This window comes from Chelonoidis abingdonii, chromosome 5 (assembly GCF_003597395.2).
Source record: "Chelonoidis abingdonii isolate Lonesome George chromosome 5, CheloAbing_2.0, whole genome shotgun sequence".
NCBI lineage: Eukaryota > Metazoa > Chordata > Testudines > Testudinidae > Chelonoidis > Chelonoidis abingdonii.
Window position 1 is genome coordinate 119,242,417 of NC_133773.1, and position 19,491 is coordinate 119,261,907.

Sequence of the window (19,491 nt, forward strand, 5' to 3'; positions counted from 1 at the left end):
CTTTGAGTTAACTATGCTGTTTGCAATTTTCTGATTTTTAAACTACAGGACATCACAAGTGAAACTAATGTATTAGTTTATACTACTTGCTGTTTTAAAATGACATGTCAAAACTGAAGAAGCATAACTGTTTATGATTTGAGGAAAAAATGTAGATAAGTCTAGTATATTGTGGGTGCACGTTCAAGTTTGATGTTTCATTGTATTGACATTTCTTAATTTGTATGAAACAATTTTTTCATTTAATCTTAAATATGCATTACAAAAATTTTATTAATCTGCCAGTTAGACAAAATAAGCGTGTGATGCTTTTAGGTATGAGATTCACTTTTACTTTCATATTTATTTAATGTGATTTTCTAGTGGACATGTCAAAAGTTCCATTGTTGTAGACACTATACAAAAATGAAAGGAAACCATAGGTTATTTGTCTAGTTCTGTAGAACAAACTTGGTCAGCTCCACTTTTTGGTTTTCTTCTAATCCATTATCAGTGTATTTTAGTATCAAGAACTTTACATACCAATAAAGTACAAAATCACAACTGCTTCTCAATTCTATAGGTTTGATACCAAACATAACAATAAGTGTGCATTATATAGTTATGAACTACAAAAAGCTTTGTTTATTATGCTTTGTGGAATGCATAAAAAGCAATAAATTATGTGCCAAAATTTTCTTTGCATTTTAAAAAAAGTTCAAACTCATGTAAACACATTAAAACATACCATGTTTTGTCTGCTAGTAGACATGTACTTTATTGAATGTAAATTAATTCACATGTAACTTTTGACATTTTCACTTCATGCAAAATAAAGAATAAGGATGATATTGTCTGTTGCATACAGTATGTTGACATACATTTCCCAAGACACACAGTAAAATGAACTTTTAGATCAAAATTACCAAAAACATGAATTCAAATTTTATACGATAAGATTTGCTTATTATTATCCTTCAGAGATGTGATTTAAATATTTCCCCTTAAACTTAGACCAGTAAACAACTTTGCTGAACAGTAAGACTAGTTACTATCCTCAAAAGAAAACATTCAAAAATTTCAGTCAGCTGGAAACATAAAACTTGTTTGGTGATTGATCCTGCAGCCCTTGAGGTCAATGGGAGTCTTCCCCCTGACTTCAACAGGAGGTGGGTCATAAGCTCCTGGGGTTTATTTTTTGTTTAGGTAGTTAATAACTTTAATACTTCAAAAAGTTTGGCTTCTATGTTATCTATTCTTCAGCTTTGTTCCAACATCTCAATACATCAGTTGCATCACAATGTGTTTACTATAATTAAACACTGTTATAAAGCTTTACTTACTTATGCTAGGTTCCAAGAAGTGTCATGTATGTTAAAGAAAATCATTTTCCAACAAATACAAATGACTCCTGCACAAACTAATTCTACAGGATTAGGCGTGGCTCTCACAGATGTACAAAGTTATTACAATTTATAGTGAGTGATGTGACTAAAAAGAAATCTGAGATGAGAGATAGAAAAGCTCAACCCTGTCTGCATTGCAACAATTTTCTTCATTGTACATCGTGAACTTTCCACTAATTGGCTTGGTGGCCTACAATTTCTTAAATGTATAATTTACATTTTATTGAAAATTTCTTGCAACTTACTAAACCTGAGCCTGCTTTTTACTTGCTAGCTGATTCAAAGTTTTTAGCTTTGGAAGACTACCTTTTGTTTTATGAAGCTGCTGAATGGACTTAAATGGTGTTGATCTGTTCACTGCAAGAGTGGTATACACACACTTTTTTGCTAGAAAATATTTTCCAGTCACAACAGTATGACATTTGCAAATAGTGTATCCTGCTTTGAGAGGAGGAATGTCTATATCTTATACAAACAACACATAGACGTTGTTTTATTAACTGTCATACCAGTCCAGGAAAAGCAAGGAGAATGAACACATTACAAGGAAGAAAAGGATCCATACTCGAAATCCAGCGTTTTTTTGGATTGCCTGTAGGAAGATATGAGCTTAGTGACTATTTTTCCTTAAAAATACTAGATTTCCATTATATGACTCAACCAACAGTCCATCTGGGCCCAGTCACCTGTTTAAGCCAGTGGCAAAACTCACCATTGACTTCACTTAGAGAAGAGTTTAGCCCATATTTCTCTAGATTCTCCCCCCATGACTCAGGCCTCAAAATTTCAAAAGCAGAGTCAACTGAAGGAAAAAAGCAATCCCCCATCCTACCAATATAGTTGAGTTAGTTAATGATAGAACATATGCCATGCACAATAATGAACAGTTCTAAAGAAAGTGTTTAAGAATTGATTAAAAAATGCATACATTATCTATTTCAATGCCAAACATTGACTTTCTAAGAACAAGAGAAAGCTTCTCTAAACTCTTCTATTAAAGCTCTTTGGTGATTAAATAACTTAATAGCTGTTACTTGAGGGCTGATTTAACCTAGGACAAAGCAATATTGTAAATGACCAAGTTCAAAATAGCAAACATTGATTCCAAGATTTGTTTTTCAACTGAAATGGTAAGGATGGGGGGTTATTTTAGACTTATTATCAATAGACTACCATTAATAGTATCAGTCTCAATTCTTAAGTAGAGAAGTTTTCATTTGTGGATCTTAAAAAGAGTTTTACAGGTAAGAAAACTGAAACAGAGGTTAAATGACTTCCCCAAGTTAATGTGGATCAGAAGATCTGTGTGTTAGTCCCAGCTCTGCCACTGACACACTATGTGACCTTAGGGAAGTTAGTTACACTCTCTGTGCCTCAGTTCCACCAGCTGTAAAATGAAGATAATGATGATTTGAGAGCGATGAATGAGATGCATTGTACTTGAGTGCTGATTATTATTAATAATAATCTATTTAGTCTGTTGACAATTAGTCTAAAAAAATTCATCCCTGCCATCATATGCTCCGCCCGCTACGCCATGTTACCTTTTGGATAACCGAATCTGAGAAATAACAATCCTAAATCAAGTGTCTGAAAATAATGTCCCAAACAGATTTTCAAAAATAAGTGCCTAATGATAGGGTCTTAAATTCAAGTTTAGGCATTTAGATAAGTGAACCTATAAACAAGATCTTATGCAGTATGGGGAAGGGCCTCTTCTGATCAAGATAATGTATCAAGACTACATTTCCATCAATTTCAGTGGTGTCTTCGTCCACTAACCTCCTTAGGGACACTGCCATAGGTGACTACATGCAGCGCAGGGTCATCTTCATCTTCAACAAGGAGATGAAGACCAGCAAAGTTTACAGGTCCCAGTGGTTGTTCAGATCAACATTAGTGAAACATGAAGTTTCACAGACTACACTTCAGTGTAAGTGATCCAGGTAGGTTCCACCCACACTACTATTGTTAATCAGATATACCCCTAAGGTAGCTACAAGTTGCAAATATGGCCATGGTATAGGGTATTGCTTAGGCAAAAACGCTTTGATAGCTAGTAGCAAGAAATGCATCGAAACACTACTTAGTAACATTACCTCTCTTATGTCTTCATTGCCGCCTTTGATATTTTCTGTTGCACCCACAACTAACTGATGAATAGTGTCAATTTCGGTGTCCTGTTGAGCAAGAGTTCCATAAAGACAATGACAAATTCTGCAGAAAATGTTAACTGTAAAGATCTGGGTCAGAACAGATCACAAGTATGTGTCTTAATATCTTATGTGCTTCTTTACCAATCTTCAAGGGACCGAGGGTTAATTAAATCTTAAATTTTCTGTCTATGTCACTAGGAGCCTGAAATCAATAGAAAAACTTCCATTGACTTCAGTAGCCTTGTATCAGACCCACGTGTAGCATATAATTTTTCACCAGTTGTTTTAGGAAAGATGTTTAGTTTCCAAAATGCCGCTAACTGAGCATAAGTAACAAGCAACATTAATAATACACTGTTCTGAGGCAAAGGGACCTTAACAGTTAATTCAAGAGTTTCTCTCTTTTAATGTTACTAGGAAGATGTATCTACTCAGAATATTATGCAGGAAAAGCCATCATGTATTTGACTTTGAAACACGACTTTTAAGTTCCATTTTTCCTCTGTGTCTGTGTTTTCTTTTATTCACATCTCTGATAACATAATGCAACTAACAAGACACAGAGCAATTTCACAGCTGAGAAATGTCTGCAGGAAAAGCTCATTTCTCTTAAGCATACAGTTCAGTTATTTCTCTTGACATTTTGATGTTACAGCAGCAAATGTTTTTTTACCTGTTGCAAGACTTTTTCTGTGAATATCTCTTGAAGTCTGGAGATTTCAACCACTTTCCCTTCAATTTGTCTTGACAAAACAAAACACCCCCCAAGATATGTCATTGTGTTAGTGCACAGATTTTCCACTGCAGATTCACTCTAGACTCAAATCCTCAAACCCAGCAAATCACACTATTAATAAGGTAGTCATTTTATCAGCAATTTGTTTAGTTAGCAGTAATGGACAAATATTCCATGTTTATGGTGAGAGGGAATGGAGCCTGCAGATGTGCTGGAGTATACTGGAAGTTCTGTAGCAGCTTCACTTATATTAACAATGAGGGAGAAGAGTGTTATCAAAATGATATGGAAATGAATAATACAATTACAGTAGCCCTTAGATTAGTTATTTTGACATATCTATTTTATTTTAAGCTGACCCCATGTTTACAGTTTTTGATTGCTGAAGACTTGTATTGAAAACACACGTATGGTATAAGTTGTCAGAGAAAAGATGGAGGGGTTTCGTAGGTGGGAAGTTGGGTCTTTTTCAGCTGGAGAAGCATGGGAGATAATTGGGCATTATAGGGAAACAATCTGGATGTTTCTATTAAAATGATCAGCAATGAAACAGTTAATATTTAAATAGCTACATTTAAGTTTCAGACATAATCCATCAAATGGAAACATCAAACACCTTGTGGAGATTTTTTTCAGGCTGCCTGTAGACTCGGGAAACAACATGGCATGAGTTTACATTCAGTTCACATTTTCAAGGTTTATACCCAACTTTATGGACTTCAGTTTTTTAAATGAAAGCTCATATTCTGGAGCAAGATATTAGCAAGAGGTGGACTGTAGCCCTGGAACACAGGACCCTGGTTATAAAACATGCAAACCCAGCAAATAAGAGAAAGTTGTACCTCACTTCATCAAATAGGCTATTCATCTCACCAACAAGTCGCTTGTTTTCCTGTTCAAACTAAAGGAGGAAAACAAAACAACAACAAAAAACACATGAACTCACAGATCAGACTGTTGTAAAAGACATTCTAAACAAGAAAGCAAGATTTCAGTATTAATTATAATTAATTCACTAGCAATCAATGTTTAAGAGCTACAGAGATCTTTCTGTATTAGTCACCCCAGTTTGGGAAGTAAAAAAACCCAACATGAACATGTTTGCTTTAACCAGCCACCTGAAAAGCCACTATTCTCCTCTTTTCCCCCAATGATGAGCCAAAATGATTTTACAGATTTGCTCAATGCACAAGTACACAAAAGACACAATAAAAGCAACATTCCTCCTGACTTAATATATGTTTTCACTTGAGAAGCAGCTATAGTATAGATATTATGTGTGGTATGAAATGAAGAGCTTGAGTTTGCCAAAATATAAAAACTTTCTGACATCTAGTACTGATATTTTAGAAAATAAAGCAAAGGCCAGTACAGCTGCAGTCTCTCTAACTGGTCACTCTTCATTTTAAATTGGGGTTTCTCAATTAAGCAGCTTTTAAATTTACATTTTCCCAGCAAATAACCATAAACAGATTTTACTAGGTGTCAAGGTGTCACGCCCACTCTGAACTTTAGGGTACATATGTGGGGACCTGCATGAGATAACCCTAAGTTTATTTACCAGCTTAGATCTAGTAGCTGCCACCACCAAATAGTTTAAACAAATGTTTATGGGAGAATCATTTGGAAACTCTGTCTTCCCCCCAAATATTTCCCCAGTCTTTATCCCCCTTTTTCTGGCAGGACTGAGACTGATTCACCTCCCACCAATTTCTGGTGAGCCCAGATCCAAAAAACCCTTGGATCTTAAAACAAGGAAAAAATCAATCAGGTTCTTAAAAGAATACTTTTTAATTAAAGAAAAGGAGCGAAAGAAATACCTCTGTGAGATTAGCATGCAAGCGACTCTCACAGACAACAGATTCAAAACACAGAGGATGTCCCTCTGGGCAAATACCTTAAAGTTACACAAAGAAACTCAATTTGATTCTCTCTCTTATGCAAAAGGAAGTCACAAAAGAAAATAACCATAATCTAATACCTTCCTTCTCTAAACACTTACTACTTTTAAAAATGTTAGATGGCTGATTCCTGGATCCTTTCCTCCAGCACAAACTTACTGAACAGACCAAAGACTCATTTCCCTCCTCCCTCTTTGAAAACATCTTGTCCCCGCATTGGTTCCTCTGGTCAGGTGTTGGCTGGGCTATGTGAACTTCTTAACCCTTTACAGGTAAAAGAGGAATTAACCCTTAACTGTCTGTTTCTATGCCCTAATCACCACATTATGAAACTGTATTTAGATGGGGGATGGGATTTTCCAAAGTGCCTAAGTGATATAGGAGAACAAATCCCATTGAAAGTCACAAGTTCCATTTGAAAACCCCACCCCGAGGAATTCAGAATTATGTTGATTACTTCTATAAGAGCAGTGCTTGAGTAGGAGCCAAGAAGGTATGCTTCTGAAATCAACCACTACAAAGTTTCAAAGAGTCCCTGAAAAGCTGTAGGTTGAAAATGCCGGGTTGATTTATTTTCTGTGAAAATTTTACTGAATATGAAACATTAATACTTATAATACACAAAAGGTAGGATGCGCCTGTGATATACTTTCTTTTTAAATATAGAGCCCCATACGTAGCAGTGGAATAGTGGAAAATATGGTCCCCACACTCCAAATAATTTCACACAGGACCAGAGTGAAATAGTCCAGCACCTTAACTGTGCAAAGAGAATGAGTATTATTCCATTTCTTTCAAGAACACTTGCTATTTACACTGAACTCATCTATTAAAACACTTCCTTTGTGTTTTGCATAATCTAATCAAGTTTCAATTTCATTAGCAATAAAAAATACGCTTCTCCATTATAGGGTTGCCAGGTGTCCACTTTTTGACTGGAATACCCAGTCAGCAGTGCTGACCGGACCATCAAAAGTCCGGTTGGCAGCACTGGCAGGCTCCCCACCTGGCTCCACACACAGCTCTCAGAAGCGGCCAGCATGTCCCTCCAGCTCCTAGGCGGAGGGAAAGTCATAAGTACTCCATGTGCTGTCCCCACTCCATGCACTGGCTCCGCAGCGCTGTCCAGTAGGAATTAGTAGCAATCTGAGCAAATGCCCAGTATTTCTAAGAAACAGAAGTTTTGTACGGATTAAGCAAAAATTACTCAGAACACTATATGTCAATGCAAAAAGCAGAGGAATTTAGTAACTGCCTGAACCATGATCTTTAACAGGTAAGACGGGTAGTTACAGTAATGTAAAATTAGTCTCATGTTGGTAGCTAGACATTTCGCTTTCCACACAGACATTACTGAAAATGCCCTAAGCTGTTTTTTTTTTTTTAAATGATGGACAATGTAAACATTTCAATACTTCAGAGTAATTTAAACATTTAATTCATCATTAATTTTTTCAAGATACTGCATGTAAATCATTGTGCACAATATGGCACAGACCTCATCAAACTCAGCTTTTGTGCAGCTCCAATCTGCATGAGCAGGCAACTTTAATGCCATTATGCTGCCATCTTTCATAATTAATCACAATGTTCGTTGCTCACCCTATCACTTTCCCCCCAGTCCTCTTAGCATAAAAAAGGATTATGCTCACAGCACAAATTTTTCAAAAGATCTACTTTTATCTCAAGCTAATTGACATTTATTTGAAAACCCTCAGAAAATTCAGTCTTTATTTATAGATTATGTGCTGCAAATTTCAGGAAGATACACTGGAATTGTACTAACACAGAAGTTGAATCTTACTTTCAGAGATTCAAGACGCTGAATCAACACTGCTTTAACTATGGAGGCCTAAACAGTGCCTCCATAATGTCTACTAGTTGATCCATATTTCTAGGATATGTCACTGAATACTGTGTATAACAATCCAGTATTCTTCTTTCCTGCTGGTAACACTATTCCAACTTTCCAACACAGCAACAGTCCAAATTCTTTTTCTTCCCTTTTTTGGGGGGGGTATGGTCAGGCACTTCTTCCCTTCCAAATGGTTTTAGTTCACAGAGTGACCATTAGACCATTCCAGGTATAGAACATACCAAGCAGATCTATGATGAGGAAGTTTGCCCTTCAAGAAAGGAAGCCTGAATTTTAGACTATTTCTTTTCAGGATACACTGTTCTGGGATTTATTTACTCATTACGGATAGATGATGTCACAATGTGACTGATCCCTTTAAGGAGAATTGGGACCAGCCCCATATGCCACAATTAATTAGCTGTTTCCCAGCCTGAAAGGGCAGGGCTAAGGGGTGTCAGATGATGCTTTAATGGACATCTGCCTCAGAGAAGAAGGGCTGAGAGAGATCAGTCTGGAGCAGAATCAGAGAGAGCAGGCAGGCTCCTGTGACAAGCCTCAGGGCCAGTGCAACCATTTAGGCAAACTAGGTGGTTGCCTAGGGCGCCTAGCGGTTGGGGGCGCCTAAAAGTCTCCTCAGGCGAGGAGGTGGAGTGGAGATGAGCTGGGTGGGGGGGCGCACGGGGAGGGCTGCCCACAGTAACGGGGGGGGAGGTGCACAGAGGAACAGCTCCCCCCCCCCAGCTTACCTCCACTCTGCCTCCTCCGCTGAGCACACTGCCCAGCTCGAAGTCTCCTTCAATCAGCGCCACACGCCTGGGCAGGGAGGAGAATTAGAGCAGCGCCGGTGTGCTCAGTGGAGGAGGTGGAGCCGAGGTGAGCTGGGGCGGGCTACCCAGGCAGGGTTAGCTGCTGTGGTGGGGGGAAGTCTCCCCAGGCAGAGTTAGCTGCCGTGGGGCGGGGGGAGTCTCCCCAGGCAGGGTTAGCTGCCGTGGTGGGGGGGGAGTCTCCCCAGGCAGGGTTAGCTGCCGTTGGGGGACGGGGGGGAGAGGGGTTAGCTGTCACAGTGGAAGGGGGCTCCCCAGATGGGGGGCTGAGTTAGCTGCCGTGGGGGGGGGTTTAGCTGGTTAGGGGTGCAAGGTGGAAGTTTCGCCTAGGGGCGAATCTCTTTGCACCGGCCCTGACAATCCTGAGGTGATGGTCTTGCAGGAGGCTGTGTATTCAAAGCTACCAGCCTTGTGGCCTGGTGCTCTACACCAGAGTAGGGAAGGACACAAGGAACAGAGCCCAGCAGGGATGAGGACGGTAATTCCAGGGAAATGCCTAGAAATGGTATTCCAGGGGGAAATGGCATGCTATCTCAGAGCCAAACAAACTCAACTGTAGCCCAGAAAGGGGCTGGAACAAGCCCATGGCTGAAAGAGAACTCCTGAAAGGCAGAAACCCTTGTGGTTTGCTGGGAATTTAGTGACTTGGTGCTACCCTGGAAGAAGTGTTGTTTGTGACTTGGTCACATCTCGAAACAGCGTGGTGTCTGGAAAGCTCTCACGGAGAAACGACAGAGGTGCCTTCAGTGTCCACGTTTGGCCAACAGGGGGTGTTACAGAGTGGTCACCACGACAACAGACTGTCTTACATTTTGAAAGATCTATTTTAGTAATTGTGATGGCATTTTTTTCATTCTGATATTTAAATGAACATTAACCCAATTAAAAGGACTAAGTGTCCAATTATTATGTCTCGACATTAACAAACAGAAGAGGAGGTGCTAAATACGATAATTTATCTGTTTCCATTCATCTGTTTCTTCCAAAATGTCCTACCCTGTTCTACAGATTATATTTTAGGGTGGCTTGTAACAGCTACACTCCATGTAACTGGAATATTCAACTGCGCCACAGCCATGGCCTACCCATCCTCAACTACAGAGTGATGCCCCCATTCCCCACAGGCATTGAAGCACTCTAGAAAGTGTCTCCCAAAGCTTCAATCTTATTAGCAGCAATCCATACGCAGTCAAGCCTATTCCCCTGCCCACAGATTCTGGCAGAAATCCTAACATCCCAACCTAATAATTAAATTACCTCCCATGACAAGGACTTGTCTTTGGAGATTCTTCCTCGCAAAGGGAGCATGTGTTAACAAATCTAATGACTAGTATAGACTATTTACTCTTATAGTAATGAATGGCTACAAGAGTTAACCTGGTGGGACTGATTCACCACTGCACTATGTCAGGTTTACACTATTGTAATATTAAATGGAGTCAACACAGTGTAAACCTGAAGTAAAGTGGTGTACCAAGCCCAGGAGGTCCAGCACCAAGTAGTCAAGATAGTAATTGACTGGAGAAGGACGAAATTTATAGCTGTTTGTAAATGCTGGTGCTGAATTTTTTCACGCAGGACTATTCAAACTTGTTCGTGCTGCTGCAGGAATAAATTGGAACTGTAAAGCAGAATGAATTATATTGTGAAAATAGAAGGATTAAAGAAATGCTGTCTGTACCTTTAAGCAAAATTGTTGGAATGCTGCATAATCCAGGTGTCAGGATACAGATATTAACATAGAACAATTGCACCGTTTAAGGGCAATTGAGTGAAGTATTAGCCTTAGATCGATAAGAGTTAGGAAGGAAGTAGGATATGCATGCTGTGCCCCAGATGCATTTTACTGTTATTGTTTTTCTTTGTCCCTTTGTCTAATTCCCGCTCTTTTATCTGTATAAATAAGATAGTTTGTGTCTTGCATGGTGCTCACATTATCTGGATGTTATTAGCAGAGCGCTGTGCTAATAAAACAGAGTGGTCTGACAAACTGAGTCCTGAGTCTAACTTTGACAGAACAGTCCTGCATTAAAAATACAGCACCAAAAATTTTACCATTTTTTAGCACTCTAGTAAGAATTGTATAACCAGTTTAGAAATCAGATTTTCAATACACAGTAAATGCTTGTGATCTGTTACAAATAGTATAAATCCACTTTGAGAATGTATTCTAAAAGAAATCCCAAATCCTCCACTCAGATTTTAAAAAAATATCCCTAGATAAACTTTGTAATTTGAAATGATGGCTAATGAATTATTTGGTCTGCACTGTAATAAGCTATGATAGAACAGTCAATTGAACAAAAGGTTAGAACACAGTGCACATAATACATCAATATGTCACAAAAGAATTTACATGATAGAAACATAAAACTGAAACTACGGCAATCTAAATATAGCTCAACTATCTATGGCTTAATAAAGAAAGCTCTTTTTAGGACAGTAAAATATGCTGCTACAAAAGGGTGGTACAAAGTGACAAATTGCTTAGACTTTGCCCAAGATTTAATGAATAAAAGTAATAATCAGAGTTCTTTTTTGTTATCCCAAGAGATACATCATTAAATGTCTGTATGTGATTTAACCATAGACAAAAAATAAGATGAAAGTAGTTGAGGAAATTAGACCTTTTCAAACAGAAACAGATTTAATTACACTCAATCTGACCACAAGACATCTGCTTACAATAACTATAAAAGCATTAATATACCTGCACTATGGGTTATAAATTAGGATTTATTGCACAAATCATACAATAGTCTGCAACCATTTTGGACCATGTAATGATCTCTCCTGTGGGTGAAATAATGAATTAAATTGCAGTTGTGGCCATATGATAGAGGTTTAACTCATTATCTTACCCTCAAGAAAGATCATGAAACACTGATTGTGAACCAATTTAAACCCAATTTAAACATTCCAATTTAAAACCAATACTCCAGTTTCTACAGTATTTCTCACCTTGTACGTTTTGGGAGCCAATTTACTTAAAATAAATGTAACTTCCATGCAACTGGATCATTATAGACCATTATTCACAGAAAAAGAATTAAAAGAATAAAAATTAACTACTCCTGTAATAGCATACATAAAAATAGAGGAGAAATGTCTAAATGCCTCTTATCAAATCAGCTATTGGATATTGTGAGGATTTATTAACATTTGTAAAGCACATTGAGATTCTTGCATTGAAAAGACTAGGTTGATGCAGTGTTGTGATGAAACATATTATCTGACACAATGTCCTAATGCAATGCTCAAAGGAAGAGCATATAGCTGCCTGATTTCTACTCATACTAATGTAATTCCACTAAATTTAGTTTTTGCACACAAATGAAAAATTGGGCCCAGTGTTTTGTCAAATGTTTTATTTCTGCCGGGGGAGAAAATCTTTCAGAACAGCTTGGAAATTTATCAGTTTTGAGTTCTTGTTAATCAACACAATAATATTAAAATAACCTAAAATTCATCAAAATATACACAAAATCCTTTGGCTAGGTGCCAGCACGTCTCCAAACTTCAGGCATACCTGCAGAACTATTGCTCAAAAATGATTTCAGGTGTTGGCGACAGTGCAGTTCATTTAGCCAAAACCATTAAACACATCCCTGCATTTTGTAAATAGCCTCATCTAGTTATATTTAATAATAAAACTATTTATATTAGGTCTAGAAAATAGAATTAAGTCTTGCTAGAAGCACTTTAAGCATCAATTGGTAGGAAAAGATTATATCAGTAACATTCTTACTGCTCATATGAAAAAAGAGAGCGAGAGAAGGAAAGAGGGCAATAACAGTAAAGAATGGTTAATTGCCTCTCATAACTGTTGTTCTTCGAGATGTGGAGTATATGTTCATTACACTAGAAGTGTGGGCATCCTGTGCACCAGTGCTGAAGGGTTTTCCCTAGCAGTATCCATAGAGGCCATGCCTATGCCTGGTGCCCTCATGCTCCAAGCTGAGGGTATAAAGGGCAGAGCCATGCTGCCCACCCTTCACTTCCTTCATACCCGACCCTTAGTTGAAACATCCTGGAGGTTTGGGGAAGGAGGGTGAGCTGTATAATGGACATGCAATGCATCTTGAAGAACAACAGTTATGAGAGGTGAGTAACCGTTCTTGCTTCTTTGAGTAGTTGCATATGTCCATTACACTAGGTGACTCCCGTAGAGTTTCCAGTGAAGGTGGGGCGAAGAATCTCACTGGAAGAGGGACTGTAGAACTGCTTTCCCTATATTAGTATCTTCCCTTGCCCCGGTGGCAATCACAATATCTCGCAAAGGTGTGGACTGACGACCACATTGCTACTCTACAAGTATCCACAATAGGGATGTTTCCTACAAATGCTGTGGATGTTGGACGCTCTGGTTGAATGTACAGACAGTGTTTCTGGAAGGGTGGCAACCTACATGTTGTAGCACATGACAACAAGAGCTGGTGATCCACTTGGACAGTCATTGTTCTGCACAGGAGACTAATAGTTGGGAAGAGATCTGAAAGGGCTTCATTATATCTAGACAAAAAGCCAGAACATCCAGAATGTGGAGCTTTGGTTTGTCCTTACGAGTTTGTGACTTTGGAAAGAAAACCAGTAAATATACTGACTGAGATGGAAGACACGTACTCCTTTGGAGAGAAACTGTGGCCTAAACTGTACCTTGTCCTTAACAAAACAAGGCAGGGCATGCAGCTCACCTACTCTCCCTCATGGAGGTGATGGTCACTAAAAAGACCACATGCAAGAGGCTAACAGGTCAAAGGGGGGAACCATAAGGGCAGATAACACTAAGTTCAAATCCCACTTGGGGGGGTGAGAAGCTGAAGTACCTTACTTACAGTTTTGATTAATGCTGGCCATATTTGCCTCTTACAATGCTTGTATAGCGAAAGAGAACTTGGGTAAAATATCAGGGATTTTTCAGGTAGGACTCCAGCACTTGAACTGCAGGTAAGGAAGGTTCAACATACGGACAAGCTTACACCTCCATCAAAAGAAAATCAGCCAACCAGCTCAGGATTGACTTTTGGCAACATTTTAAGTATGTGAGGGCAGGAGAGAGGGTAACGCTAGTTATAGTGATAGCTTGCTTCTGTATGCTTCTTCCACCTCTTGTTTCCTGCTGTATTTTCAGTGCTATTTGCTCCAGTACTAAGGGAAGCTACTTTTCCTTTGTTGATAACAAAAACACATTTGAAGTGAAAATTTGCAGTTAATATTTAAAAGTAAACTAATGCACATCCCAAGAGCAATTTACTTACTATGTTAATATATCACTTTGCAAGCAGAGATTTAAAAAAAAACAAAACTCAGTAGCATTCTGCATCTGATGCTCCACTGACCAGGCTATTAAATCTGGAGCTAAGGTTAAAACTTCCAACCCAAGTTACTTCACTTGCCTAGGCCTGGTAGGGGTGTAAGGTCATCGTCATGTTTGGGGTATCATCCTGCCAAATGTCAGCACAACAAGGCACATTAAGAATAAAAGTGACAGGATGGCCTTGTATTTGTTTATTTAGTTCAGAACGTCAATGTTGATTTCAGGCAGGTTTTTTTTTTTATATTAAGTGTCACTCGTGACACACAGCAAATGAAGTGTAAAAAGTGAGCCGATGTAAGATGGACAATACCAAGTGCAAGTATATAAAAAATAAAAATGAAGAGCAAGAGGACTCTGAAAGACTGCATGGAGTAATAATGCACTTTCTAAAAACATCCAGCGGCTATCCCTTAGGAATAGTTGACAGAAGGTCAGACTACAGCTAGCTCAGGATTGTGAATTCCAGAATTCCTTCCATCATCTCCTTGTGAATATTTATTTCTCAAGCACTTAAAAAGAAATCTTTAAACACTGTATAGAGATGCCATGAAACTTTATTCTAAACTGCTAGAATAAAGAGAATGGCAACTGGTCCAAAACCTAGTATATAGCACAGAGCCAAAAGAAAAGACACTAACAAGGTTATTAATCAACTATTAGAAAACCATTTTATATATAGCAACTCAAATAGTTGGCGTTAACCTCCATTTGACCTGCAGGAGATTTACATGGAGAGCTTTAACATTAGCATCCAGACTGCTGGAAGAAAACAGAAGAAGAGAGGCCTCTGTGAAAGAGTGGCCTTTTTATGTCAGATTGAGAGAGGAAAAAAAAAAGATGCGTGAGGAGGAGGAGGTTATCATCATCCAGGGAAGCTTGTTAAGGGCTTTAAGTAGTATCATGTCTGCTCCTTTCTCTTGAGAGGGGCCACATTCACTCTTTCGCAATGCGGTCTGCAATTCAGGGGGCTGTTTTGGTCCCTCACCCTCCTCCTAGACATTCAGCAACTGTGGTCAAGAGTATTTGTTCTTTTAATCTGTGATTAGCTAAGTGAGTGTGACCTTTTTCCTTAGCTGTAGCCCTCTCCACAGTTATTTACACCTTTGTCATGTCTAGGATGGGTATTATAGTGCTCTACCTAGGACCTAAGCTCCCTCTAAGCTATATGGCTGCCCAACAGTCTATCAAGTGTCGTACACTTCAGGTACCCCTCCACCCACTGCTGTGCTGCTCCTGCCCTCTGCCTTGGAGCCCCTGGCCAGCAGCTTCTGAGAGCCTCCTGCTTGCTGTGTGGAGCAGGGGGGAGAGTGTCCTCCTCCCCCCCACCCCTGTATCCCATCTCCACAGAGCAGGGGAGGGGATACGACAGGGCTCAGGAGTAGGAAGGAGATTGCTGGCAGCTGCTGCTGTGTCTGAACAAAACAGGCTTCAGACTGGTGAGTGCCAATCAACTTAAACGGGCAGCATACTTAAGGGGGCAGCATGTGTCTCTCTCACACACATACAGTCTTTCACACTCACCTAACACATACTTGTATAACATAATAATAATAATTGGAGATATACCAATCTCCTAGAACTGGAAGGGACCTTGAAAGGTCATTGAGTCCAGTCTCCTGCCTTCACTAGCTGATTTTTGCCCCCAGATCCTTAAGTGGCCCCCTCAAGGATTGAACTCACAACCCTGGGTTTAGCAGGCCAATGCTCAAACCACGGAGCTATCCCTCCCCCCTCATTACTGTTGTTGTTACTTCTTGATACTTCCTGCAATGCACTTACAGTCTCTGTAATTTTATTCTTTCAAAGTGCTGCTGTGTTAGTTATTTGACTGATCTATGCCTTTCACAATTTTTATTTCTCTCTTATGCTTACATTCAATTCTTTGAGTAGTGAGTTCTAAATGCCTAATCGGTCCTGGCTGGAGTAATTATCCCTATGGTAATTTTTAAAAAATATATATTTTAAATATATACTGGTGGCGCATATCCACACATTACCTCGATATTGATGCACATAACAAAATTCAATCCGCACATGGATGGAAAAAATTAGAGTGAACATTGCATAGAACTACTCTTGAATACCATCATGGAAGCTTCAGATACTACTGGATACAGCAGCCTTCTGCTTAGCAACACTAGTCATGCTGAGGACATTACAACCTAAGGCCTGTTTGCTGTATTGCTTCCAGTTTGCTTCAGTGCAATACAAAGTGGTAATGTCAAAGTCCCACTAGACCTGGTTTCTGAATACTTTGGGTCCTGTCCACACTAGGGAAAGTTTAGTGACATGGAGACCTCATATAGATGGGCTACAGCTGTTACTTGCGTTTTAAAGCACCATGTCAATCAGCTCTGCCAACAGCAGGGTTAACTGATACAGCATGAAATGATGGTGATAACCAGTGGCTGACATTAGACTCGTAGAATATCAGGGTTTGAAGGGACCTCAGGAGGTCATCTAGTCCAACCCCCTGCACAAAGCAGAACCAATCCCCAACTAAATCATCCCAGCCAGGGCTTTGACAAGCCTGACTTTAAAAACCTCTAAGGAAGGAGATTCCACCACCTCTCTAACTAACCCATTCCAGTGCTTCACCACACTCCTAATGAAAAAGTTTTTCCTAATATCCAACCTAAACCTCCCCCACTGCAACTTGAGACCATTACTCCTTGTTCTGTCATCTGCCACCACTGAGAACAGTCTAGATCCATCCTCTTTGGAACCCCCTTTCAGGTAGTTGAAAGCAGCTATCAAATCCCCCTTCACTCTTCTGCAGACTAAACAATCCGAGTTTCCTCAGCCTCTCCTCATAAGTCATGCGCTCCAGCTCCCTAATCATTTTTGTTACCCCCCACTGGACTGTTTCCAATTTTTCCACACCTTTCTTGCAGTGTGGGGCCCAAAACTGGACACAGTACTCCAGATGAGGCCTCACCCATGTTGAATAGAGGGGAATGATCACGTCCCTCGATCTGCTGGCAATGCCCCTTTTGATAGAGCTGAATTGGTGTTAGCAATGGCACGAAAGATTCAGAAATTTTCCCTAGTGTAGGAAGAGCCTCGGAGACTGCCTCTCTCCTTACCTACCCTTCTGACAATTGGGATCAGAGCATTTGTTAGTCCCAGGGTTTGAGTTTTCTAGCTTTCCAACACATTGCTCTGAGAACAAGCCTCATAAGGTGGCAAAGAAGTGAGCTGCACAGACAGCTATGAAGGAAAGCTTGTAGGCTGCCTATTCACACTAAAAAAACCTGCTCAATCTCTTTTATAAGCACTAAATATTCACAGATAAAAAGAATGAAATTACATAAGAGTAACTGGCAACAGAATAACTCAAATAGGGATAGCAATAGCAGCAGCAACAATCTTTATCTTCCAAAAGTTTCTTCATGTTGCCATGACTTCCTTTGTCTGATGATTGAAACAGCAACCTACAGCAGCAATTTAAAAGGGCAATTTAAATTTAAATTTCAATGGGCAGTTTTAATTGCTGAAAAATACTGTCTCACTAATATCATGGCTGCACAGCAGTCTCTCTTTTTTGTAGCAATTTTAAATATTAACTGATACTAAGAATTAGGAATCCAAGTTGAAAAGGCACCTTTGTTATTTGCTAGTCTCTAAGGTGCCACAAGTACTCCTGTTCTTTTTGCTGATACAGACTAACACGGCTGCTACTCAGAAATTTGGTAAGTTACTCTGCATAAAAAGCAAGTCAACAGCCAAGTGAGAGCGTGTATTGTGTTCCTTAAGGCATCATATGCACAGATAGCATTAGCTGGAAAGGTGGGGGGAGGGAAGATATAAAAACAGAATTTACCATCTGAATTTCTTCAGGTGACAGTTCATCTTCACCTTTGCCATCCCCCCACAGCCCCAAGTTAGTGTGGGCATCTGTCAGATTCTGATCTGTAAAGATAACAAAAATCCCAAACACATCAGCATACCGACATGTGAATCAACAACCACTGCTTACTCATTTAGTATCAACCATCAAATGATTAGATTTCATTTCTCGTTAACTGAGACTCATGCTATACATTTATCAGCAGTTCACACAGGTAATGTACAAGTGCAGGACTGGGGGCAAAGATTTAGAGACACACTTAATTTTGTTCACTGGGAGTAGCTGCACTGAAGTATGGACGTTGCAGCAAGGGGAATTACTCATCGTATATAAAGCTAAGCCCATGCAGAAGTCTTCGCAGCATCATATCCTTTGTCAGGAAACGAGACATTTGTAAAAGTCAAAACAAAGTCATTTCTGCCACAATGTGCACGTTAACAGAAATATATGTACACTTTTGAAAATGACACCAACTGTATAAAGCCATTACCTTTCCTGAGATTTCAGAAAACCACCTCCTTACTACTCACACGATTTTCCAAAATTAAACCCAGAACCTCGTTTCAAAATATTAGCAAAAACCTCCTCTCATTTCCTTATGTTGTTGATTCTGCAGATTATGGCCGCAATCGTGCAACTGATTCCTCACGAGGGGCCTGCCTACATGCAACAAGTTAGATCAGGCTCCAGCCTGCAAACACTTAACACCAGGTTTGTTTGTTTTTACATACTGGAGCAGCCCCATTCATTTCAATAGGGATATTCTCATAAGTGAAGTTGTATTTGATTTGCAAGACTGGGACCTAAAACATCTTAAATATATAACTTCTGAAAATAGAGTATACAATAGAAATTGCAGTTTAAAATTAACTACTGTAAGGTACTTCTGGACAAGGAGAAAAATACCACTCTCTTTTAATTCCTTTTATCTCTACTAAACTGCTCAAGATAGTTAAGACCAAAGCAGACTGTGAAGAACTTCTAAAAGATCTCACAAAACTAAATGATTGGGCAACAAAATGGCAAATGAAATTTAATGCGGTAAAGTAATACACATTGGAAAAAATAACCCCAACTATATATACAATATGGTGGGGGCTGATTTAGCTACAACTAATCAGGAAAGAGATCTTGGAGTCATTGTAGATAGTTCTCTGAAAATGTCCACACAGTGTGTAGCGGTGGTCAAAAAAACAAACAGGATGTTAGGAATCATTTAAAAAGGGATAGAGAATAGGATGGACAATATCTTATTGCCCTTATATAAATCGATGGTACACCCACATCTTGAATACTGCATATAGATGTGATCACCTCATCTCAAAAAAAGATATACTGGCATTAGAAAAGGTTCGAGGAAGGGCAACTAAAATGATTAGGAGTTTGGGGAGGGTCCCATATGAGGAGAGATTAAAGAGGCTAGAACTTTTCAGCTTGGAAAAGAGGAGACTAAGGGGGGGATAT

At 39.3% G+C, this 19,491-nt stretch overlaps 1 protein-coding gene across 4 annotated transcripts in view; it reads right to left on the reverse strand.

The window, feature by feature from the left end:
• Nucleotides 1–169: 169 nt before the first annotated feature.
• Nucleotides 170–19,491, reverse strand: part of STX18 (syntaxin 18) — a 112,266-nt gene continuing 92,944 nt past the window's right edge. For 3 of the 4 annotated variants that reach the window (XM_075066598.1, XM_075066599.1, XM_075066600.1), the window contains 4 exons: nt 18,001–18,089; nt 5,120–5,178; nt 4,215–4,284; nt 1,986–3,565 (listed from right to left, as the gene is read on the reverse strand). In XM_075066598.1, coding sequence (XP_074922699.1) covers nt 3,314–3,565; nt 4,215–4,284; nt 5,120–5,178; nt 18,001–18,089 — 470 coding nt within the window. In that variant the 3' untranslated portion in view covers nt 1,986–3,313. The other variant, XM_075066597.1, reaches the window with a different exon arrangement.